General features: G+C 35.7%; 3 protein-coding genes across 8 annotated transcripts in view; 2 read left to right on the forward strand and 1 right to left on the reverse strand.

The window, feature by feature from the left end:
- The window catches only part of LOC101243222, a 15,228-nt gene extending 2,966 nt beyond the window's left edge, over positions 1 to 12,262 (forward strand). Inside the window, exons 1-13 of one of the 6 annotated variants that reach the window (XM_026837894.1) lie at positions 6,816 to 6,990; positions 7,176 to 7,284; positions 7,718 to 7,846; positions 7,902 to 7,992; positions 8,210 to 8,347; positions 8,783 to 8,846; positions 8,980 to 9,109; positions 9,704 to 9,842; positions 10,234 to 10,313; positions 10,608 to 10,749; positions 10,868 to 11,042; positions 11,650 to 11,726; positions 12,134 to 12,262. In XM_026837894.1, coding sequence (XP_026693695.1) covers positions 6,864 to 6,990; positions 7,176 to 7,284; positions 7,718 to 7,846; positions 7,902 to 7,992; positions 8,210 to 8,347; positions 8,783 to 8,846; positions 8,980 to 9,109; positions 9,704 to 9,842; positions 10,234 to 10,313; positions 10,608 to 10,749; positions 10,868 to 11,042; positions 11,650 to 11,726; positions 12,134 to 12,181 — 1,449 coding nt within the window. In that variant the 5' untranslated portion in view covers positions 6,816 to 6,863 and the 3' untranslated portion in view covers positions 12,182 to 12,262. Of the gene's footprint in view, positions 1 to 184; positions 276 to 781; positions 920 to 1,480; positions 1,545 to 6,815; positions 6,991 to 7,175; positions 7,285 to 7,717; positions 7,847 to 7,901; positions 7,993 to 8,209; positions 8,348 to 8,782; positions 8,847 to 8,979; positions 9,110 to 9,703; positions 9,843 to 10,233; positions 10,314 to 10,607; positions 10,750 to 10,867; positions 11,043 to 11,649; positions 11,727 to 12,133 lie in introns of those variants that run through there. The other 5 variants (XM_026837903.1, XM_026837910.1, XM_004225441.4 and 2 more) reach the window with 5 other exon arrangements.
- Positions 12,263 to 13,218: 956 nt separating this feature from the next.
- LOC100185081 (KDEL motif-containing protein 1) lies at positions 13,219 to 18,805 on the forward strand. The gene is made up of 10 exons (XM_002127416.5): positions 13,219 to 13,414; positions 13,746 to 13,951; positions 14,901 to 15,100; positions 15,367 to 15,444; positions 15,866 to 16,032; positions 16,357 to 16,594; positions 16,779 to 16,988; positions 17,475 to 17,564; positions 18,143 to 18,256; positions 18,630 to 18,805. The coding sequence occupies exons 1-10, from the start codon at positions 13,248 to 13,250 to the stop codon at positions 18,645 to 18,647; spliced, it is 1,488 nt and encodes a 495-aa protein (XP_002127452.1). The 5' UTR covers positions 13,219 to 13,247; the 3' UTR covers positions 18,648 to 18,805.
- On the reverse strand, positions 18,636 to 24,548 carry LOC100177324 (4-aminobutyrate aminotransferase, mitochondrial-like). The gene is made up of 11 exons (XM_002127644.5): positions 24,451 to 24,548; positions 24,084 to 24,175; positions 23,808 to 23,837; positions 23,327 to 23,444; positions 22,420 to 22,469; positions 21,513 to 21,758; positions 20,916 to 21,110; positions 20,704 to 20,856; positions 20,477 to 20,644; positions 19,723 to 19,975; positions 18,636 to 18,919 (listed from the first exon to the last, which is right to left on the reverse strand). Exons 1-11 carry the CDS (start codon positions 24,503 to 24,505, stop codon positions 18,795 to 18,797), a joined length of 1,485 nt encoding a protein of 494 aa, XP_002127680.1. The 5' UTR covers positions 24,506 to 24,548; the 3' UTR covers positions 18,636 to 18,794.
- Between the last annotated feature and the right edge of the window lie 619 nt (positions 24,549 to 25,167).

Consider the following 25,167-nt stretch of genomic DNA (forward strand, 5'->3'; position numbering starts at 1 on the left):
CAACGGTCTATAGGAATCGTGTGGATACAGTTTGATAATTTTTTGACCGTTCTTTGTGTGCTACCCGCAGTTGGACTATTTAAAAATAGATTAAAAAATGAACCACCTTACCCTAAAATACTATATATTATATGCGTTTCTATGCTGGTGATGAACAGTTAGTAAATTAACACTGCGGTTTTAGCTTTGTGTCCACCGCAAGCTTATCTGTTACCTTCGGATCGATCAATATTGCCGAGTTGGTGAGACTGAACAACGTTAATGGTGTTTTTGTGGTAAGTTAATTCATATTATAATGAAATCTTTTATAATACATACACGGTTTACACCTAAAAACAATGCCGTTCATGATACGACACGTAGTTAGATTTATAATTATGCGTTTTTATATTCACTTCATAAAATGCATGTATTATTTCTATTCCACGTGGTTTAAGTCTTACAGCAATGCCCGTCACGGCTCCTGTTTCGTAACTGCTTGGATGCTTCTTTCGTATCGCAGCTATAGTCGGTCGCGGTCACTGTTTCTCACTTCTTACAGAAGTAACTTAATATTTACCGACTGCGAAATTCGTGCGAAAACTATAGTTTAGTCGGTCTTAGTCGAGAATACAATTCATGGTTTTCAAAGCTTCTGTATATACATATTTTATTTAAATCCGTATTTATCATTAAAACCTTCTTATGCCAAATATGATAGTGGTCTCTATGCTTTGATTTTACCATAGATTTAGATTGACGAATCATTCGCAAGGTGTTTACATATTTTTTCATGCTATAGGCGTCAACTCAACTTTGTAATGTACAACCAACCGGGCAACCTATTATTAATGGAATCACACCAACTTTATCAGCGAGTCATACAAGCAATCTTAAAACGATGATTGCAAGTGATTTAAAACAAGCTATTCCATCTACAGTAAGTTGCTTTAACTATACACGGTTCTGTATAAACATGAATAGATAAGCGCTATATAAAAGTAGTTTTGCGTAAAAAGTATTGGAGGTTCCTGTATAATATATGAATATTGCATACAAACACAGGGTGTTCGGAAAATCACTGTGCACTTACAAATTTATGAACAAATATGTTTCAGTAAAGAATTCAGTATAGGTAAATATAAAGGACAATTTCAATGATGTTGATAGCGACCGCTGTTAGCCTCAAAACGGACTTGAACCCTTCTTAATTTTTCTAAAGACCAAACAGTGACTTCCCAAACACCCTGCATAACTATATTCCACGTATAACGGTAGGTTGAGTTGTGGTATAGTAGCATGGGAGAAGATGGGACAACTTTTCATTCTATTTTCTCGTCCGATTTGGCAGTAAACAAAGAACAATCAGAGAAATATAAAACCGTATCATCACGACTTTCATAAACCGTTCCTAATTGTTTAAAACACGATCAGGAGACTTAGAAATTATGTGCTAAAGGTGTCCCATGTTCCCCCACCCTACTATATATTTTATACAAAGGTCTGCAACGGCGTCGACGCCTTCTTAAATGGAAACATCAACAGTTTCGTTGCTACAAGGATTGGTAAGTACAACACCATAATGTTTCTGCATATATAAACTTTCCATAATACAAAAAGCGGTGCCAGTAAAGAATCCTCCTCTGCTTTATCCAAAACAGTGGTTCCCAAACTGTACAACACTATAGTGGTACGCGAAGGTCTCCCAGGTGGTACGCGAACACCTTATTAAGTTTACACCAAACAATCGCGAGGCGTTGCTTTACGCGCGTACTAAGTATTCTTTGCAAACTTATCTATATACTTTAATTCTGCGCGTACGCGAAAATGCATTTTTAGCACCTATTCTAAACGGTAGTACTATAACCCCTCAATTCTTAACATACTAACCCATATACAGTAACACGTAACTAACAATTCCTAACCACCAAATTATAACAATCCCAACCAGGCGAGAATAAAGTCCGCTAAAGTGTTATTCAGCAATTTTAAATTACAGCTGCCGGCTTACCGTTATCCACGACTATAAGTGTTGACATATCAGCGTATGGCCCTCCTTCGGTAACCTATGGAAGTCTACAGTTTGGTTTGAATGGAAAATGCTACCAGTGAATGATCCAGGAGTAAGGTAAAGTAATGATAGTAAAAAAAAACAATTTTCTCTATGTTTTTTAATTTCAAAATTCCGAAACTTTTTTGCCAAAATTTTGTTTTAAATTAAAGCATAAATTTCGCGATTCGGAACGAAATTGGAAGTTTTTTTTCAGTTTTAAAGGCTAAATACATTGGTGTCCACTCTCCACATACCCTATGTTATCTGCTGCCAACCTCTAAACGTACCAACCAACCACTAACTCGTATAAACTGTAACCTCTAACGGTAACCCATATAATTACTGCTCCATGACCCCAAACTAATAACTCTTAACTACTAACCATAAATAGTATATCAAACATTCCAAACAACTTACGGGTCCCTTTAATTAGTGCGTGTCCGCTATATCCACAATATTCACTATGTCCGCTATGTCCGCTATGTCCGCTTTGTCCACAATATTCACTGTCCGCTATGTCCGCCATGTTCGCTATGTCCGCTATGTCCACAATATTCACTAGTGGACATGTGGACATACTGAATATATTGTGGACATAGCGGACATAGTGAAAATATTGGGCATGCACTAATAAAACTTACTGTTATTGTGGCTTGCGTGACAATCACTTTGTTCTGGTAACAGTAGCAGTTACGGACAAAACAGCTCATATTCACATGTCCTAACTTCACTACATTAATACAGCAACAACATATTACTTAAATCTCCCAGCTACTAGATTCTTAAACCTTTTAACGTCACAATACACTACTATCATGTACAGTATTGGAATAATGTAAATACACCAACACTACATGCTGTTTATTTTATAGTAAAAAAACGCCTCTTACTGACTGACAATTTATCTTTAACTAACTGGTAAGGAATATATAGACTTACAACGTTACACTAATACTATGCCGTACCGGTATAGTTAAAAGTTATAACTGAGTAAATGATTGAACTGGACGCTTTCAACGAAAAGCGAGAAAACAAGTCTGCTAAACTTAAGCAGAAAAAGCATGTTGGTGTAATCAACGAAAAGCGAGAATTTAAAGTCATTTAGATTTTTAACAAGTGCGCATAACTGTTTAATGGAACGCAGTTCCTATAGCAGTACAGCAGTTAACAGCACCGTCGTGTGATTGAATGAATCAATCAATGCAACTAACTTGCTTTATCCTTGCGTGGGCGGAAAACGACTTTCCTGTTTCATATCCCGCTTATGGGTTACCACGCATGTAACTCTGTGGGTGATTTTTAAAGAATAATTTCAAACAATACAAATCAGTAAATGGTTTCTAAACCCACTTTATTACAGTCACCCGTTCCCAAGAACACCGCTTCCCAGTTTTACAAATTCAAACGGAATGCTTAAATTGATGGCTGGCGAATACGCTACAAATACATTGCTACATTCCATGTACGATAACGGGTTGCTGGCTCTTTCTCCACGGCAGGTAAGTTTACAGTAGAGTGGGGAAGAGGGAAAACTTTCGCTTTTATTCAATACTTTTACTCATTTTTTTACCGTAGCATGTTTTTAATGTCTGTAATTTTGGTGTTAATTCCCTTCTCTTCGCTCTTTTATTTATAGGATATTCGTTTCTGTATTCAAACAGATATAACTAAAGTTTTGTTATACAGTAGGGTGGAAAAAATGGGACATATTTTAGCTCCATTTTCTCGTCCCATTTAGTAGTAAACAAGGCACATTAAAAAAAATATAAAACCGTATCCTCACGACTCTCATAGACTGTTGTTGATTTTTAAAAACACAATCAGGATACTAGGATATTATGTGCTAAAGGTGTCCTGTCTTTGCTCAGCCCACTATAAATTTTTACATAGTTAGATAAAATTATCAAATGGAATACATTTTATACTGCACGTTTATATTTTAATTAACTGATTTTTTCGTTATTATGGTATATTAACGTTATATGCTACCTATATGCTATATCGTTGTTCACATTTAATTTCACCTCCAGATTTTAACCACTCTCGGAACACCGGTTAACACAGCAACACTGAGCATTGTTATTCCAGGATTTCTTAACTATGGAACTAAGTATGAAACATTTCTATATAAAACTGATGTTACACACGAATGAATGAATTAAAGTAAATTATTGATCCTCGCATGGACACCAACGACAGTCGTTATAACGAGGGTGTTTTGTTTCATACACCTCGTGCCCGCTGACAAGTTACCACGTACTTTTGAACGACTGTTGACTTTTTAAACAATCCGCATTAGTGACCACTGGGTTGGTGCAAATCGAATAGGTGTCTTGTCCAAGGACACATATGCCCACAAACATGCCTTAACCAAGTGGTCACTTACGAGTTATCACTTATGTATTTACAATACGCGAATTACCACCTAAAAATTTACATTTCATTTCCAGGCCCATGCTCTTTATGCTATCCGTGCTAAACCCCCCAAATGTAACAATTGCCGAATCGGACGTCGCAATTGCAGGAATACTGGAGTTAACGATGCTGGTGAACAACACAGGGACGCTGGAAGCAGCTCTCGTTATAGACGCTGTAAGTATTGTTTTAATTATTTAAATCCGCTTTTTTATGTAGAAATGTGGGGTAATATGGGACATCTAGAACCTAAATCATTATGTATTGTTGTTTTCATCAACAATTATAGGATTCGATCCTTTATGGAACTGCGTCGGCATCGGGCACCACTGTTCAAGCACAGATCACTTCAGTTGAATACACTCTAAGCATTCAAAGAAGCACAGTTGGTTCAGTTAACTTGCCTGGGTTTAAGGCATTGCTGAATATAGTTGTTCAAAACCAACTTATACCGACATTAAACAGTAAGGACTTTGTTGGGGGAATGAATGTAACTTGCTTTACCTTCGTGTGGTTAGGAAACGACAGTCTTTATAACACGGGTGTTCTGGTAATTCGTAAGCGGACATGAGGTGTATAAAACAGAACATCCATGTTATAAGATATAATGTTGTTGTACGGCACGAGAAAATAAATAAGTAATATTTATTTAAATACCGTACGTAGTAGGGGTGGGGGGAGATGGGACACCTTTAGCACATAATATCCAAATATCCTGATCGTGTTTTAAAGTACTAACAACAGTCTATGGGAGTCGTGAGAATATAGTTTTACAACTCTTTGAATGTTCTTTGTTTACTACTAAATGGAGCGAGAAAATGTAGTTAAAAGGTGTACCGTCTTCCCCACCTTACAGTATATTTAAATCAGATGTGTTTATTATATCTTTTACAGGTGTGATCTTTACTGGTTTTGAGATCCCACCGATTTACGGGCTCCGTTACACCAATCTTGAAATTTCGATGCTCCAGGTACATGCAAGTATTTTAATATACTAATGTGGGGTAAGATGGGATATCGTTTGCCCCTAAATTACAAATTTCCTGATGACGTTTTGAACAATTAACAACCCTATTTATAGAGTCACAAAATACGGTTACATAATTCTGTAAATATTTTCTTTGCTTATTGCCAAACGGGACGGGAAAACAGAGTGAAAACATGCACTATTTTACCCCACCCTATATTACAGTTTTGGCGTGCATAAAACCTCTAGATATTCTTTTAACCGCAAAACATTCCATGATGAAGTCTCGCCGGATGGCGGACGAATGGTCGGGAAAAAGTTACATATTTACACCAGATGTTCCGTTGAAAGATTATTTACATTAGTTGGTAGCTGAAGTAACAGAATATTGAAACCTTTATGCACAGGGGGCTATGGAAATATCTGGGAACGTGGAAGGTGCTTTCGAGAACTAGAACATCGATGGTTAGGCGTGGTGACACACGCATACCGTCGACGCTTTACAAAACATTAATAAATGATTAACCTTAATACTGCATGTCAGGTTTCGTTAATTTCGTCTGCCAGTGTTTTCTTTAGTAAGGAAGCAATTATAGTAAATGCCTCAATTTGGTAACAGTACAGATCTTAGGAAAACAAAATAGGCAACTACTTAAAAACTTGTGTCTTACGTTACATTTATACCCTCACTATTTTAAACCAAACACAAATATTCTATACAACATTCTGATGGCTGTTTTGCAAACAAAACTGCAAGTTGGTATAAACACGCGCGCTACAACAAAGTTTATATTGTAGGTTGGGGGAAAATGGGACACCTTTAGCACATAATATCTAAATATCCTAATCGTGTTTTAAACAATTACTAACGGTCAATGGGAGTTATGGACATATAGTTTCATAATTTCTTTAATGTTCTTTTTTTACTACTAAACGGGACGAGAAAATAGAGATAAAAGGTGTCCCGTCTCCCCCCCACCCTATTATATGTTTTTAAAGCAGATGATTATAAAAATATACAAATTACATATACTGTATATCCGTATAGCTGACATTTACGAGTTCAAAAACAAGCACAAGTGCAGATTTTAATCCAAATAAATTCAACTTGGAATTTTGCCTCGGGATGCAAAATTTATTTCTACCGTTGCGTATCAGTTGGTGCAAACATTCATTGCCTAGAGGGTCTGATTGAACATGCATATGGAGGAAAACTGGTGAACCAATTTTGCTTTTGAGATTTAACGTAGATATATAGGAACAGTTAATATATGAAGACATATAGTAGGGTGGAGGAAGAGACCTTTAGCACATATATAAAGTCAAATATTCTAATCGTGTTTTAAACAATTAACAACGGTCTATGTTAGTCGTGGAATACGGTTTTATGAATAATAGAGCTTCCGTTTTAAAGGAATGTTGTAAAATTATAGCGGCAATAGTTTGAGCATGTATTACCTTGGTTTGCTTAAAATGATACTTAAATATCTTGTAGCAATTGTTCTGCTACTTCCTTCATATTTATGTGACAACCCGGGACTTCGATTGAAAGGGAACTCAGCTTTGTATAATTTCGGTAAGCGGATTATAACTAATGCGGTAAACCTACTGTTTTGAACGTGTTGCCTTTCTATAGCGTTTTAGGACAGAGTAAAAAAGTTACGCCGAAATTGAAACTCGTGCGCATTAGCTTTTTAACTGCTGCTCGTTTTATATTGTGTTTTAGTGTAGTTTTGGTACCAATACGGGATTATCTTACAGTGAAAGACCAAATCGTCAGCTATGTGGAAAGCAACGCCAGACTAAACTTTAGCGATGTTCAACACTGTTACAATGTTGGATCAGACACTTATACGTACGCCCTTACCAAGTAAGAAATTATATGAAAAGTAAAATATCTTATCGGGTATAGTAGAGTGGGGAAAATTGGGACACCTTCTCAACCTATTTTCCCGTCCCATTTGGCAGTAAACAAAGAACATTCAAAAATATTATAAAACCGTTTCCTTACAACTACCATATAGACTTTTTTTTGGTTTGAAACATGATCAGGATATTTGGATATTATGTGCTAAAAGTGTCTCTTATCCCCCACCCTACTATATATGTTTTATTCGTAAATGAGATAATATAATTATATTTCATTTAATGTTTTTTTTACATACTTGTAATATAATAAAAGTAAAATATAAACAGCAAATTTAGTACCGTTTAATAGTTAAAAAACGCAATAACAACTTTCTGAACATTTAAAATCCGAGTTATGGACCTCCGTCCAGTATGTGACAGGTATTTCTTTACAGCATTACTGTATCATCGATTGGAATAAGCCAGTCCGGGTTGTACGGCATCTCACCAAACATCGTTTCATTTTATTCCAGTTCATTAACTCTTAATCTACAAGGAACATACGTGGTTTTCTCATGCACCAGGTATAATCAACGATACACTTTAATAAAAATTAAAATAAACAAATACAAATTTCAGCCTTGTGTCCACCGGAAGCCTATCTGTTACCTTCGGATCGATCAATATGGCAGAGTGGGTGAGACTGAACAACGTTAATGGTGTTTTTGTGGTAAGTCTTTACAATCATACGTTTTCATATTTACTTCATGAAATGTTTTTAAATGTATTCAAATACTTTTTCAAAATGTATTTAATCACTTTGAAATGGTTTTTAAACCCTGCACATCTTTTTTTTACTTTAATAATTATCCTAGTTGTTTGGAATTGGCTTTTACTCGCTGTTGTATTTGCGCTATATAGGTGTTTACGTAGTTTTCATGCAACAGGCGTCAACTGTACTTTGTAATGTACAACCAACCGGGCAACCTATTATTAATGCAATCACACCAACTTTATCAGCGAGTCATACAAGCAATCTTAAAACGATGATTGCAAGTGATTTAAAACAAGCTATTCCTTCTGTAGTAAGTTGACACATTAAGGCATGTAAACTAAACACAGTTATCTATATACGCACTACGCTGGTATTAGAGAGATAAATAATCCACCGTTTAAGAACATTAAAAAAGCGGTTTCGACGCTTGCAAACATTAGCAATGGCATGAGTGTGCATCTTTTAAAATATATTCATAAAAATATAACTACCATACAGAAAACGGTACAAATATATAATATAGTAAGGTGTGGGAAGATGGGACACCTATTCATTCTATTTTTTTATTCCAATTTAGTAGTAAACAAAGGATTTCAAAGAATTATAAAACCGTATCCCCACGACTCCCAAAGACCGTTGTTAAATGTTTAAAACACGATCAGGATATTTGGATATTATGTGCTAAAGGTCCCGTCTTTCCCTATTCTACTTTATATAAACAACGTATTTAAAATATGTTGCATAGGTTTGCAACGGAACCGATGCCTTCTTAATAGGAAACGTCAACAGGTTCATTGCAACAAGCATTGGTAAGTACAATATCACAGTGTTAAAGTCGTCTATATGATATGTTACGAAATGCATCTTTACACGAAATCCTAATACTCTATATAGGCTGTAACAAATTAACAAAAACTGAGTGGTTTTAAATTTGATTTACAGCTGCCGGCTTACCGTTATCCACAACTATAAGTGTTGACATATCAGCGTATGGCCCTCCTTCGGTAACCTATGGAAGTCTACAGATTGGTTTGAATGGAAAATGCTACCCAGTGAATGATCCAGGAGTAAAGTAAAGCAAAAAACTTACTGTTCATAGTCTTTATCCTATATACGTGGCATTCCTTGGTTTCGACTATACAGTATTATAGTTATACTATAATAAACATATCACTAAACCTTCCTATGCAGCTCTGAATTTTTTTGTCTAACTAGTTTTTCTTTTTTTAATTACACTATACTATCACAAACAATGTTGAAATACACTGTCATTATACGATTGAAACTGAACAGTCGCAACTGAGCGCATGAAAACACGCCTGATAAACACGGCTATACAGGAGCCGCAATAATCAACGAACTCCGAGAATTTAAAAGCACACGGCGTGTTTAATAATGTGCAGTTCCGAAACTTTAAATTAGACCGTATTTGAAGCTGGTAAAACCAAAGAAACATTGTTGTTTGCTTAATTAACGTCTACACATATCTTTGACATATACACATGTACATATGCAATTATAAACCCAGCAATACAGAAAATGTTAATACGTTTTGGTTGGGCCATTTTTACGACCACGAATTTTTTTGAAAAATGCAGTACTATACCATATATTTTTACAAAAATGTTATAACATTCACAATTTGAGATCATTTTACTATATACAGTTACACGTTTCAAAGAACACCGCTTCCCAATTTTACAAATTCAAACGGAATGCTTAAAATGATGGTTGGCGAATACGCTACAAATACTTTGCTACATTCCATGTACGATAACGGGTTGCTGGCTCTTTCTCCACGGCAGGTAAGTTTTCTATATCCAAACAGATATAAATAAAATTATGTTTTACAGTAGGGTGGGGAAAGTTGGACACATTTTAGATCCATTTTCTCGTCCCATTTAGTAGTAAACAAGGCACATTAAAAAAATATAAAACCGTATCCTCACGACTCTCATAGACTGTTGTTGATTTTTAAAAACACAATCAGGATACTAGGATATTATGTGCTAAAGGTGTCCTGTCTTTGCTCAGCCTACTATAAATTTTTACATAGTTAGATAAAATGATCAAATGGAATACATTTTATACTGCACGTTTATATTTTAATTAACTGATTTTTTCGTTATTATGGTATATTAACGTTATATGCTACCAATATGCTATATCGTTGTTCACATTTAATTTCACCTCCAGATTTTAATCACTCTCGGAACATCGGTTAACACAGCAATACTGAGCATTTTTATTCCAGGATTTCTTAACTATGGAACTAAGTATGAAACATTTCTATATAAAACTGATGTTACACACAAATGAATGAATTAAAGTAAATTATTGATCCTCGCATGGACACCAACGACAGTCGTTATAACGAGGGTGTTTTGTTTCATACACCTTTTTAAACAATCCGCATTAGTGACCACTGGGTTGGAGCAAATTCAATAGGTTTCTTGTCCAAGGACACATATGCCCACAAACATGCCTTAACCAAGTGGTCACTTACGAGTTACCACTTATGTATTTACAATACGCGATTTACCACCTAAATATTTACGTTTCATTTCCAGGCCCATGCTCTTTATGCTATCCGTGCTAAACCCCCCAAATGTAACAATTGCCGAATCGGACGTCGCAATTGCAGGAATACTTGAGTTAACGATGCTGGTGAACAACACAGGGACGCTGGAAGCAGCTCTCGTTATAGACGCTGTAAGTATTGTTTTAATTATTTAAATTCGCTTTTTATGTAGAAATGTGGGGTAATATGGGACATCTAGCACCTAAATCATTATGTATTGTTGTTTTCATCAACAATATACAATTATAGGATTCGATCCTTCATGGAACTGCGTCGGCATCGGGCACCACTGTTCACGCACAGATCACTTCAGTTGAATACACTCTAAGCATTCAAAGAAGCACAGTTGGTTCAGTTAACTTGCCTGGGTTTAAGGCATTGCTGAATATAGTTGTTCAAAACCAACTTATACCGACATTAAACAGTAAGGACTTTGTTGGGGGAATAATGAATGTAACTTGCTTTACCTTCGCGTGGTTAGAAAACGACAGTCTTATAACATGGGTGTTCTGTTTTATACACACCTCGAGCCAACTTACGAGTTACCACGCATGCTAACCGTGGGTAACTTGGTTTAATATTCCTGCCATCATTTTTGGTGCTACGAGTCCTTGGAAAAGGCAATTGACCATAAACGATTATAATGGCTTGTACAAATTGTTAGCCATAAAACAAAAGCTATATAGGTGGTAATTCGTAAGCGGACATGAGGTGTATGAAACAGAACATCCATGTTATAAGATATAATATTGTTGTACGGCACGAGAAAATAAATAAGTAATATTTATTTAAATACCGTATGTAGTAGGGTAGGGGAGATGGGACACCTTTAGCACATAATATCCAAATATCCTGATCGTGTTTTAAACTACTAACAACAGTCTATGGGAGTCGTGAGAATATAGTTTTACAACTCTTTGAATGTTCTTCGTTTACTACTAAATGGAGCGAGAAAATGTAGTTAAAAGGTGTACCGTCTTCCCCACCTTACAGTATATTTAAATCAGATGTGTTTATTATATCTTTTACAGGTGTGATCTTTACTGGTTTTGAGATCCCACCGATTTACGGGCTCCGTTACACCAATCTTGAAATTTCGATGCTCCAGGTACATGCAAGTATTTTAATATACTAATGTGGGGTAAGATGGGATACCGTTTGCCCCTAAATTCTAAATTTCCTGATGACGTTTTGAACAATTAACAACACTATTTTATAGAGTCGCAAAATACGGTTACATAATTCTGTAAATATTTTCTTTGCTTATTACCAAACGGGACGGGAAAACAGAGTGAAAACATGCACTATCTTACCCCACCCTACGATATTACAGTTATGGCGTGCATAAAACCACCAAATATTCTTTTAACCGCAAAACATTCCATGATGAAGTCTCGCCGGATGGCGGACGAATGGTCGGGAAAAGTTACATATTTACACCAGATGTTCCGTTGAAAGATTATTTACATTGGTTGGTAGCTGAAGTAACAGAATATTGAAACCTTTATGCCACAGGGGGCTATGGAAATATCTGGGAATGTGGAAGGTGCTTTCGAGAACTAGAACATCGATGGTTAGGCGTGGTGACATACGTATACTATCGACGCTTTACAATACAATAATAAATGATTAACCTTAATACTGCATGTCAGGTCTTGTTAATTTTGTCTGCCAGTGTTTTCTTAGCAAGGGAGCAATTACCGTAATTGCTCCAAATTGGCGGTATCGGTACAGAAAAAACAAAACAAAAAAGGCGTAGAGCAAACAAAGTTGAAATCCAGCTAACAAGCGACATATTAGGTGAAAGCCGCCACAAACCGTACCAGTAGTTTAGAGCTTTAGGCTGCCCTACTATAAGCAGGGATGAAATGTATAGTAGGGTGGGGGAAGACGGGACACCTTTAGCACAGAATATCTAAATATCCTGATCGTGTTTTAAACTATTAACAACGGTCTATGGAAGTCTAGGGATACGGTATAATAACTCTTTGAATGTTCTTTGTTTACTATTCATTTGGTCCCATCTACCCTATAGCCTACTATATTATGTTGAGATAATGGTTTATCACAGGATAACTAAATACCTAGCTATCTTAGACGATAATGTGCTGTAAACTAAATGTTATATAAAGTAGAAACCGAAGGTATTAACTTCTGTTTAGTGTGCTTTATTATTTTCGACGTGTCACGTAAAACAACTAAGCTCCTCGCATAGAAGAAAACATTAGCATAATCTATAAAGACACTGTGGGGGAATACCCATTTACGAGAGTCCTACGTGTCGTTCAAAATTGAAAAACAAAACATTTAGGAATTTTGGTTTATTTTATGCAAAACTATCAGACAAAGCGGATCTTTTTTTAAGTTTATTTAACCGTAAGTTAACGTAATATCATTAATTTTAGGTTTACAATCTGTAATTGTTATACTATGATAGCCTACTTAATAATACGGTTTATTTCTTTATTATTCCTTTATTTGTCTTTAGCTTATACTTGCGCATTATAAATCGCCGTTCTACCGATGCCTAATTATAAAACACCACGTCCGTTAACTTTTACCTATCTTTTTCTATTTCAACTCAAACGTTTCCCTATTTTTAGAGTCACTTCTGTATAGAGTGTAGAAAATGCAGTATCTTTTTTATATAGCTTTTTTACTTTACCTACTGTACCCTGTACAATCCAGTGAGATAAGTCACACCAACACACAAGTTTGGGGACCAGCTTTAACTAACAATGCAAATCTTCCAGTGCGTTACTTATTCATACATGCATATGACAAGAAAAATAAAGCGTAAGTGTATATAGTTTTATAAAGTATACACTGTTATAAAGTACTGAATGATAAATGGCTGCAATGAATCTATTTCATTAGTTTAAATGATATAGAGTGTACTGCTAAAACTGAAAAATAGACTACAAAAACCGGTTTCATCCTAACGTTCCAAGCTTACTTGCCTTAAATTAAATTAATTTTGGCTTATCAGTCAAGAAGTTAGCCTTCTACTATGGTTTCATTTCCCACCAGGAAAAATAAGTTAACAGAACATTTGTGTGTTATAATGGCTTTTGTTTACCTGTCCGTGTGAGGATAAAGTAAGTTACATTCTTCATTCATTCAACAGCATTAAGAAGGATCTTGGAGACAATGCTTTCAAATTGACAGTTCATGATCAGGATGCGGGCAGAGTTCGCGCTTGGGTGCAAGTGTTAAACCTGCATAATGGAAGTTACATCGGTCGGTTCCGTATGTACGATCATGGAGGGCAACTTGTGGTTAATGTTAAACATGAAGGAAAACATGTTGCGAGTTCACCTTACTCATTAAAGGGTAATACTGCCTACTGCCTAAATCTTTGTTTTTGTTGGTTTAAGTTATGTATTGCTAGTTGACCCAGATTCAAAATGACATGTGTATATAGTTGGAAAGTCACAAAAGAGCGCTAGAATGGCTCTCTTTACTCATTAAAGGAAGTCTTTATTTTTCTTGGTTTAAGTATTGTATTTATTGTGAAAGAATTAGCGGTTTACACAATAAAGTTATCACTTATATATATATAGACATTAGACTACCTTCTTGGTCAAAATTTGTTTTTAATATGTTATCAGTTTACATAGATTCAAAATGTCATGTCATACTTGGAAATGCACCTAAACAGGCATAAAATTACCAAGAATTGTGCACACTCATTTCATTTCCTGTTATGTAACTAAACTCTTGTATTGTGTGTATACTGTTATCTTCACCTTCACTCTTTCAATTACTATTATTTTGGACAGTTAAAACCTATTAAAAGCTCTTGTTGCTTACTTTTGGGGAAGCAACAGACTTCAATATCTGGTGAGGTCCAGGTCTATGCGGTTGCACAATCTATTGGGGTTAATGGCAATGGGCCAACTTTAATATAAATTCCAGGTCCCATGGCGTACCTCACTGTAGGACCTCACCCATATAGAATAGGATCTGAATGTGTATATACAATGTTGGGTAATGGGCAACTCTGGCCTGAATCCCAGGTCTCATGACGTGCCTCACCATAAGACATCACCCATATAGAATAGAATGTGCATATACAATGTTGTGGTAATGGACCAACTCTTGCGTAAATCCCAGGTCCCATAGCTTGCCCCACTGTGGAACCTCACCCATATAGAATAGAGTGTGCATATACAATTTTTGGGTAATAGGACAACTCTGGCATAAGTCTCAGGTCCCATGGCGTGCAATGATATAGGACCTCACCCGTATAAAATAAATTAACCATGTTATAATACCACAGAGGTTTATGGAGATGAATGTAACTGCCCACTACCAATGAAACAATGGACAAAAGCTTTACAATGCCCTCCCACATACAGACAAATAGAAGAAGATCTTAAACCGCACAAAGTTATCGAGTTATCTACGTTTGCAAAGCGGATAGTTGAACGCTTCACGCCACATCATTCAGTTTGCCATTATGCTGTGGTGAATAACCAGGTATGAAATATATATACATAATATATAATATCTATATGTTAATGTTATATCTATATGTATTATGTTGTATAGTAAGGTGGTGGAAGATGGGACACTTTTTTGCTCTATTTTCTCGTACCATTTGGTAGTAAACAAAGAACATGCAAAGAATTATAAAACCGTATCCTCACGAATTTAATAAACCGTTGGTAAAAATCCTTAAGCAACTCAATTTAGGAATATTACTATATATGCATTATTTGACACAGATCTGTTTAACTATGCAGGTATACAGACAATGTCATGGTAGTATCACTGACTTTAAAATGTTCATGGATGCTCCTCTACTTTCTTTAACCAGAAAAGTAAGTTTTTTAATTCAGCATTTTTAAGTCTTGAATATTTTTGTGGCCTCAATCTTTAACTGACATAGTTTTTCTTTATATTTCTTTTTGTTGCTCCAAAATTAAACTTTTTTGGCTTTTTCTGTGTTTTAAAAAATTTGAAATAAAGAAAAGAAAATTATCTACCCATGTCATTTTTAACCTATTTTGTGGCTCCCATGCTTTTAAGTAAAGTAGCTATTGACCTAACCCTTTCAGAGTTACCTTATCTATTACAACCTTAAAAATAGTCATGACTATTAACTTATCTCTATTTGAATAAGAGACTGACGATGCCATTTAGGCAAAATGTATCTTTTATTAAACAATTGGTTGGACTTGATTTTGTCCGTCACATTTTCGTAGCACCAAATTCTGACTTTGCAATTTCTATGTACTTCAGGTAAAACTTCCAGATTTTGAATTTTTCATCAACCTCGGTGATTGGCCGCTTGAAAAGTCACATGACGACCCTCTACCAATCATATCATGGTGTGGTTCAGATGGTACTCATGACATCATACTACCCACTTATGACATCACAAACTCTGTCCTTGAAATGCTAGGAAGGTAAATATAGCTCATGTTGTATGGATTTTATGGAAGAAATTTCGAAAACTTAATGTTATGACACCAAACGTATGTCTGACACTAATATAGTATTATGCCTTTATCTAAAAACTGTCGTTGCCCTGCCCCGTTAGGCTAGGGTTGTCAGAGATTTGGGATAATGGGCAAAATCTAGCATAAATACTAGGTTTTTAAACTAGGATCTCACTTACATAGAATGGAAACATTTTTGCACCAATACCAGTTTAATTAACATCTTTTTCCCCTAAAATGTCTGCATACAACTTTAGCATAAGATCCAACAATTCTATTTACATTTTCCAGGGTTAGTCTTGACATGTTCTCGGTGCAAGCAAACACAGGTCCAAGGTGGGGAAAGAAAATTGCCAAAGGATTTTTCCGTGGTCGTGACAGTCGACAAGAGCGCTTGGATCTTGCATCAATGTCTGTGAAAAATCCAGATCTCATAGATGCAGCCATTACTAACTATTTCTTCTTCAAAAAAGATGAGACCAAATATGGGAAAAGTGTGAAACCGATTTCTTTTTTCGACTTTTTCAAGGTGAGAAACTAAGTGGATTGTGTATAAATTGTCAAGCTGGGAAGCTGGGAAGCTGGGAAAGAGTATATCAAACAGAACAGCCGTATTATAACGACTGTCCTTTTCCCAGCCACGCGAGGTCAGGCGAGGATAAAGAAAGTTACATTCATTCATTCATATTTGTTTGTTTTTCTTGCTTTTTCAGCACAAATATCAGCTAAACATTGATGGGACAGTAGCAGCTTATCGATTCCCTTATCTACTTGTTGGAGATGCTTTGGTGTTCAAGCAAGAATCTGAATATTACGAACACTTTTACAAAGACCTGGAACCGTGGAAACATTATGTTCCATTGAAGCATGACTTGAGCGATGTAATGGAACAAGTTAAATGGGCGAGGAAAAATGAGAAAAAGGTAAATCAAGTTGGGTTCTGGTTTATGTTTCAAAATACTGACAAAAATATAGCAGTATTTCTATGTTTATGTAATATTGTAGCCCATACAATAACAGCCCGTTATCAGGGCAGAAAAACCTGAGACACGTCTGATGTCTCTTGTTTAAAGTCTTAGTTTTTTGTTGTATAAAATTGTATCTTCTGGTTTGTGTCAAAACAAAAGTTGTTTCTGTTTTATATTCAACATTGTAACACATACAATAACAGTTGAGTAGCACAGTAAAGTAACTGAAACTGAGAACTTTAGGATATTAACTGACTCCTGTAATATTGTCTTTACATAAAAAAAAATCTTTTCTTAGCTGCATTTTAACTGTTTTTGTTTGAGAGTAAAAGCTCTTTGTGAAATGTTTTATATATTTTATAATATTATAATATATATATAAAATGTATATATATGATCTGTAATGTATAACTTTTTTCTGTAATCTTCCCTCTTTCTTAGGCTCGAGAAATCCAGCGAGCGGCAACAGAATACGCCAGAACTAACTTGAAACCCGCTGATATATTCTGCTATCATACTGCACTGTTCAGGGTATGTGGTGTGTCTGTTGCATAGGGTTCTGAAAGTTGCTATCCTGCAGCATGGAACTCTATGGAACCAGCGATTTAGGCCACCAAGATGGCCTATTACCCCAACCTTGCACATTATATTGTTTGTGGATGGGTTACTACAGCTAGGCATGCCATGGGTCGTGGAATTTAGGCCAAAGTTGGCTTATTATAAACTGATTTTAAACAAGTAAATCATATGCAAAAGTTGGAATTTAGGCCAAAGTTGGCTTATTATAAACTGATTTTAAACAAGTAAATCATATGCAAAAGTGGAATTTAGGCCAAAGTTGGCTTATTATAAACTGATTTTAAACAAGTAAATCATATGCAAAAAATTTGATACAAAGTCTTCCTACTTATTTATAGTTTTAGTTTTATGTTTGCTGAATATCAAAGATAAAATAACACATCTGTTCAAATTCAAAATCTTTCATAAAAAATTCCGAAAGTTTTTTGCGTTGTAAAAATGAAATAGCTGCGATTTTTTTCGTAACAAAAGTTGCGATTTTTTTGTAACAAAATAAGTGTTCAGTAATAAATTATTGATGTTTATTTCAGGAATTTGCTGCGCGTCAAAATGGAACTGTGAAAATATTAAACACAATGGAAAAGGTGGAACAACCTGAAACATCCTGCAAGTGCAAGAGGAGCAAAAAGACAAAGAAAAACGAGGTTTGTTGTTAAATAAGATGTTATGTTAAGGCTTTTTTATGTTACGGTTTTTTATGTTACGGTTTTTTATGTTAAGTTTTTCATTGCATCGTACATTGTGGGGTAAGATGGATACTGTTTTCATTTAAAATCCCATATTTATGTTTTGGAACTTTAATAATTCTGCAAACACTTTTTTGTTTACTAAATGGGACTATACAAGAAGAAAATGAAACAGTGACCATCTTACCCCGAGTGGCTACAGAAAATATGTATTATATTGGATTGAAAAAACGTTTTCTGGTACGATGTTATTCTTGAGTTATTCTGTATATAAAACACTTTATATAAAACACCAGGTTAATGTTTAAATAACAGTGAACTTTGTTTACAGAGAAAAGAAGAGTTGTAAAGATGATTAATTAAACAATACACAATGCACTATATATTACACGAATTTATGCAAAACAAGTTGGTGCAATCATGTCTTCCATAAACACCGCTCCAATCAGTAGTTTTTGTCAATCAGTTTTTGTGATATGATACCAAAATAAATCGGTTATATTTTCACACTGGTTAGCACTTGGTCTAATCTATCCATAGCGATGTCGACATGGGTAGGTGTGAAAATAAGCGAGGGTCGGAATCTGATCGAGTTTGGCCCGCTTGCACCGACCAGAACACCTTGTATATATTTACATATTTCAGTCTCAGAAACTTATTTTGAATATAAACCCACACCGTTACATATATGGTAACATAATACTTCTGTTATAACGGCTGTCATTTTCAGGTCAGGAAAGGATAAAGCAAGTTAAAATTAGGACCATTCTGCCCCGCCACGCGAGGGACAAGTTACAATCATTAAACTCGATTTGTTACGCTTCGGTGACAACGTATTTCTATAAAACGAATGCCCGAGCATTATATCAATTAGGTCGCAGAATACTAACATCCAACCAAACCGATTTAATTAGTTATAAACAGAAATGGTTGCATACCAGTCAGTGTTCGGTATTTGCGATAAAACACAAAAACAAATACAGTTTCTATAACGGTCGTCGAATTTTGTGACAAGCCCGTACGGCTAAGTGTTCGCAACAATCCAACGTATTCCGTCACAAAACTAAAATCTGTTTTCGTAAGAGGTGTAATATAGTAAGATTGGGAAAGATGGGACACCTTTATATTTTCTCGCCCCATCTGGTAGTAAACAAAGAAAATTCAAAGAATTATAAAACCGTATCCTCACGACTCCCATATACTGTTGTTATTTGTTTAAAACACGATCAGAATATTTTAATATTATATGTGCCAAAGGTGTCCCATCTTCTTCCACCCTACTATATGTCGTGAATGATATAAAATGTTCACGACATAATGCTACAAAAATGCGCTTATAAAAACCAAAGACATAGCAATAAGCCAGGACTGACATATCATAAACAAGCTACCACGGTAATCTATATTCAATAAAACAACCTAACCTCTCTGGAGCATTTCTTTAACGACTTTATCTCTGGATCCGTTGACGTCAACCGCACAAAACAATCCTCGTCCCCGGCTACCCTCTAGCGCCGTTGAGTGGATGTTTTCCAGGCTCTTGAGACTTTCGGTCAAATAGTTCCCCGTGTGTTGAGCGTTGTCCTTTAAACGTTGCTCCTTCACAATCTCAATTGTCTTCTTAAGCAGATGAAGCTTTGCTGGGTCGCCCATCCATGTGTTGCCGATGCGAGACGGCTGAAAGAAGTTTAAGTTAGAAAACGTCGATATTATAACCGCAGTAATATATATTAGGATGGGGAAAGATGGGACACATTCCATTTTACTTTTTCGTCCTATTTGGTAGAAAAAAATAACATTCAAACAATTATAAAACTATGTGTTACGACTTCCATTGACCTTTGTTATTTGTTTAAAACACGACCAGGTTGTTTAAATATTATGTACTAAAGGTGTCCCGTCTTCCAACCATGCTATATGTTTTGATGCAACAGTAAAAATATTCCATGAGCCAGACTGATAAAAAAGTAACAAGCAATACAAGTTAATAAGGCTGTCGGAATTGTGTTTTGGTTTTGGACGTGTTTTAAGATTCGAAAACATCAATTCAATAACAAACTTGTCCGACTGCATACAAGGTCTAGACACAAGCTTAAGGCCAAAATGTCTAGACACAAATTTCGTGCAGTTTACTTAAGCCAAGCATCCATAAATATCGATACGGCAAAGTCAAGTTACCGTTTTCCAGTTCACTTTGTCATTGAAGTAGTAACCGCCGATGAACATTTTCTTTGCAAAGGTCACAATATCTGGAGGTGTCTCTAACCCCCAGTGTTCATGAGCCCACCACTTTCCCGTTATTGCCACTCCTGTCTGCACCTCGTCCACTACGAACGCTACACTGTGCTGGAAGCGAAACAATCATGTGACGAACATGAAAATATTTGCGAGCGTATCATTCTCACCTTGAGCGCGATTTTTCGAAGTTTTCGAAAGAAATCGTCAGATGCGTGGTTGTCGCCGCCTTCTGCTTGAATCGGTTCAACCACGATCCCCGCTACTGGTGCTCTCTTGCTCCACTCAGTGATCAAATCCTCGACCACAGCCAAGCAACGAGCCTGAATACCAACGACGACCAATCAGAACCGATTTACAAATCACGTGATTATTTTCAAACCTCCTCTTTGGCGTTTTCGCTCTCGTGCTCCTCTAGCGGATATTTAAGCTTTGGAAAAGGAGCAATCGGCCAATCAAAAGCTGGCATATCCAACTTTAACAGTGGCCTTGTATGGGTTGTGCTTAAAGCCGCCAAAGTTCTCCCGTGCAGACCGCCCTCAAACGATAACATGGATAACTTAGGTGATCCTGGTACCTACATAAAACAAAAGCAAGTTAAATCTGATTCATAATCACTATATCTTGTAAAAGCTACGATTTCTTTTGAAGTGTTGAAGAGTTTACCGTAATGTTATGCATAGCTACGGTGTGAACTCCCGGGCACTCGTCGTTCTCGCTTCTACACCATCTGTTAAGGAAATATTATTCAGTCGTTCCACGCGAAAATTTCGCATTTGTTTGCCAACTGTTGCGCTGTGCTCGTTATTTATGACGCAAAAAAAAACGTTAAAAACGAAAACAAAAAATAAAAAAAATAATATATAAACTTAAACGCTTAAATCAAAAAAATCGTTTAAAACAACGGAAAAAACATTTAGAAAACGAAAAAATGTCTAAAATAACCGATAACCGTTAACAATTGTTCCAATCATATTACCTGGTTCATCACACACGATGAATAAGCTTCGTCATCTTCTGCAGGTGGGAGTTCGTATCCTCGCCTATCCCGCATATACCATAAGAACGCTGCTTTGTATGCGTTTTCATTTGCGCAACTCCCACAACCCATGGTAATAACATTACTCAACCCCTCTGGTGCCACCCGCAGTAGGGAATCGTGCACCAAGCGAGGGAAATTCATGTCGGCAAACGTAACCATAGCGGGCCGGTTGATTAGAAGGTTCTGAAATTATATGTAGAATTTTTAAATGTTAAAAATATAGTGTTGCAATATACCCCCACTTAAAATGTGGATAAAATATAGATGGGCGGGGAAAATGGGACATCTTTTGATTCGATTTTCCCGTCTCATTTGGTAGTAAACAAAGAACATTAAAAGAAAACCGTATTCTCACGACTCCTGTAGACCGTTGTTAATTGTTAAAACACGATCAGAATATTTAGGTAATGTGCTAGGAGTCCCGTCTTCCCCACCCTATATTATTAAACGTCGATAACTAGACCCTTCTTGGTTATAATACTGTCGGTAAGATGGGTAAATTCTATACTTCCATAAGATATGCATAATGTACATTTGTGCCCGGCACGGTCAAACAAGTATTGCAAAAGCCCAGTCTCTTAAACTTTTGACTTTGACCCGTGAAACCTTGACAAATTAAATGACTTATGCAAATTAGATGGTGAGCACAAGTCTGTTTCCTTTAACATGAACTAAGAAGGCATGATGAACTCGATGCACGATGTTATGAGACGACGTGTTTAAAGAATCACGTTTGCCCGTTTTCCCCCAGTCTGTGTTTTGACTTTGAAAGTCGTGACAGACGAGCAGTGAACTCTTTAACTTTTAACCATGATATTTACAATTTAACAAAAAGATTTCTTACTTGCAGGTTATCCTGTTTGCCAACAGCGATCAACTCTGTGTTATTGTAACCTGTACAAATTTGTAATTGAGTTTAACTATGTTAGTCATATAGTAGGTTGGGGGAAGATAAGACACCTTTTCATTCTATTTACTCGTCCCATGCTAGTAAACAAAGAACATTCAAAGAATTATAAAACCGTATCCTCACGACTTCCATGAAACGTTGTTAATTGTTTTTAACACGATCAAGATATTGAAATATTACGTCATAAACGTGTCCCATCCTACTATACATATACGTAGTACTGATGGGTGAGATGGGACATATTTAGCGCACACTATATGCAAATAACCTGATCGTGTTTTAAACAATAAACAAAGCTCCTTCAGATTCGAAAGCCTATGGTTCGGTATTTAAATATTCTTAGTTTACAGCTGACCAAGACGACAAAATGAAAACTTAACCCACTCATACGATTGACAGGCAATATTATGATGTCATTTGTGTCATTGTACGTCACTTAGTGTCAATACGTCATGTTTATATGGCTTAGTCGTATTATGCATGCATTATACTTCATACACGTTGGTCATACATGTTAGGATATATCTTGTTATGTGACATAGCGTAAGCCATATCGAATACAATATATTGTAGGGTATATGAATATATAGTAGGGTGAGGGAGATGGGACACATTTAGCGTGTAATAGTCAAATATCCTGATCGTATTTTAAACAATTGTCTATATGGGAGTCGTGAGGATACGGTTTTATAATTCTTGGAATTCTCTTTGTTTATTACTAAATGGGACGGGAAAGGAGCATGGAAAAGGTGTTTCATCTCCCTACTGTATATTCATATAAAGCCCATATACACGTATAGCAATACAACGCATACACATAACGCATAACAATACAACGCACCTAACGGCATAGATGAAATTTGTTGAAAGCAATCTAAGATAATGTTTTCATCAGCGTCGACGAGGTAGTTCGCTTTGCTTCGCTCGAAGTCGCAGAAGAACGACAGAGCCTTTGTGTTCTAAAAAAACCAACGATTTAAAATCAGTCTTTCAACGGCTCATCTGGTATAAAAACGAAGTTTATTTTCAAGATTTCGTCCGCCATCCGACGAGACTTCATCAGGGAACGAGCTAACACAGTGTCTTAAAGCATTTTGTGGAGAAAAACTGCAAATGCACTTTATAAAAACCAAGTAGATTCAATCTGCTTTTGGATGTTTGATAAATTGAATAAATGGTTTGTCTGTATTCGCGTGCTGGTGTCGAACTTTGAAAAACTTTTTGAAAAATAAACTAATTCGATACAGTTTTGAATGTTTACTAGAATGAGTGCATTTCGTGTCTGTAACAAATCGTACATCAATGGTTGAGAAAATTCTTACCTGAAAGTTTTGCACGTGTCCCATGAGCTCCTGTAAATAAAATAATTTTTAAACAGAAAAAGATAACTATGGTATAGTCTGTGGGGTAAGATGGGACACGTTTGGCACATAATATCCAAATGTCCTGAACGTGTTTTAAACAATTAACAACGGTCTATGGGAGTCGTCATAACACGTTTTTTAATTTATTAAAAAGTATTCATTTTACCATACAGTACTATAAACACAATTTTGAAACCTTTACATTAGATAAACATCAAATATGCATTGACTAACTTTTGACTTGGGGCCCGGGATCGGGGTCTTTACTTCCGGAGATAAAACAGCGACATCTCGAGGATGAGATTTGGCTTGTTCAAATGTAGAACCTGGGAAAGTTGTGTGAAAAATCAAGTTTTTTTTATAAAAAGTCAAGTTTTTTAATGCTATAATAGGTTGGGGTAAGATGGCGTGTCTTTATTGATTGACCCGTTTGGCGGTAAATAAAAAAAGTATTTACAGAATTATATAACCGTATCCCCACGACCCCAAAAGAGCGTTTATAATTGTTTAAAACATGATCAGAAAATTTGGTATATGATATGGCATATGCTAACTGTATTCATCTTATCCCGAGGTATTATATTTTTTAAATAAAACTTACGATGTCTCAAAGCGACAGTTGAAGCCATAGCGTTTCCACGTCTTATCAACAGCATATTTTTGACACACAGCTCTTTTTGTTTCTGGCTAACTAATAATCTAGAAGAGCAAGAAAATTTGATTAACTATAACATTCGGTTTAACATATACATTTGGAAATGGCAGTAAAAGCGGTTTGTTTTATGGAAAAACACGTTTGCGTGTCGACATCACATCTGTATATGTCATTATAAAGTTTTTGTTATATTTTTTCCGGTATTCATATTCTCCATTAAAAATTCGCAAAAAATCGCACAAGATTGAAATATAAATATTTTAAAAATAAGTTTTTTAGATATTCTAAAATAAAACTAATTTTAACACCACCTAATAAACAGAAGGCAGATTGTAACGTATATGCACAACATTAAAACATCATTTGAATTATAGTAAAAAAAAATCTATAACATTTACAAATAAATATAAAAAATTTAAAAATGTTTAAACAAAAAAAACTGAAAATCGACTAACTTTACCAGATATAAACCTTTTAATTCGCACAAGATTTTCTACGCATGCTACAACATGTATAAAGCTTTGCAGTGCGTAAAGCGCATGATAGATTGAACGAAATAACCAGTTTCAGCCGGTTTAGCGGTCTCCGTTTACTGCGTATAAATTGGCGATCATCTGGTGTTACGTAAACTTTTCACGCTACGCTCTTATACAGTGATATTGC

This window comes from Ciona intestinalis, chromosome 1 (assembly GCF_000224145.3).
Source record: "Ciona intestinalis chromosome 1, KH, whole genome shotgun sequence".
In the NCBI taxonomy this organism is placed as follows: domain Eukaryota; kingdom Metazoa; phylum Chordata; class Ascidiacea; order Phlebobranchia; family Cionidae; genus Ciona; species Ciona intestinalis.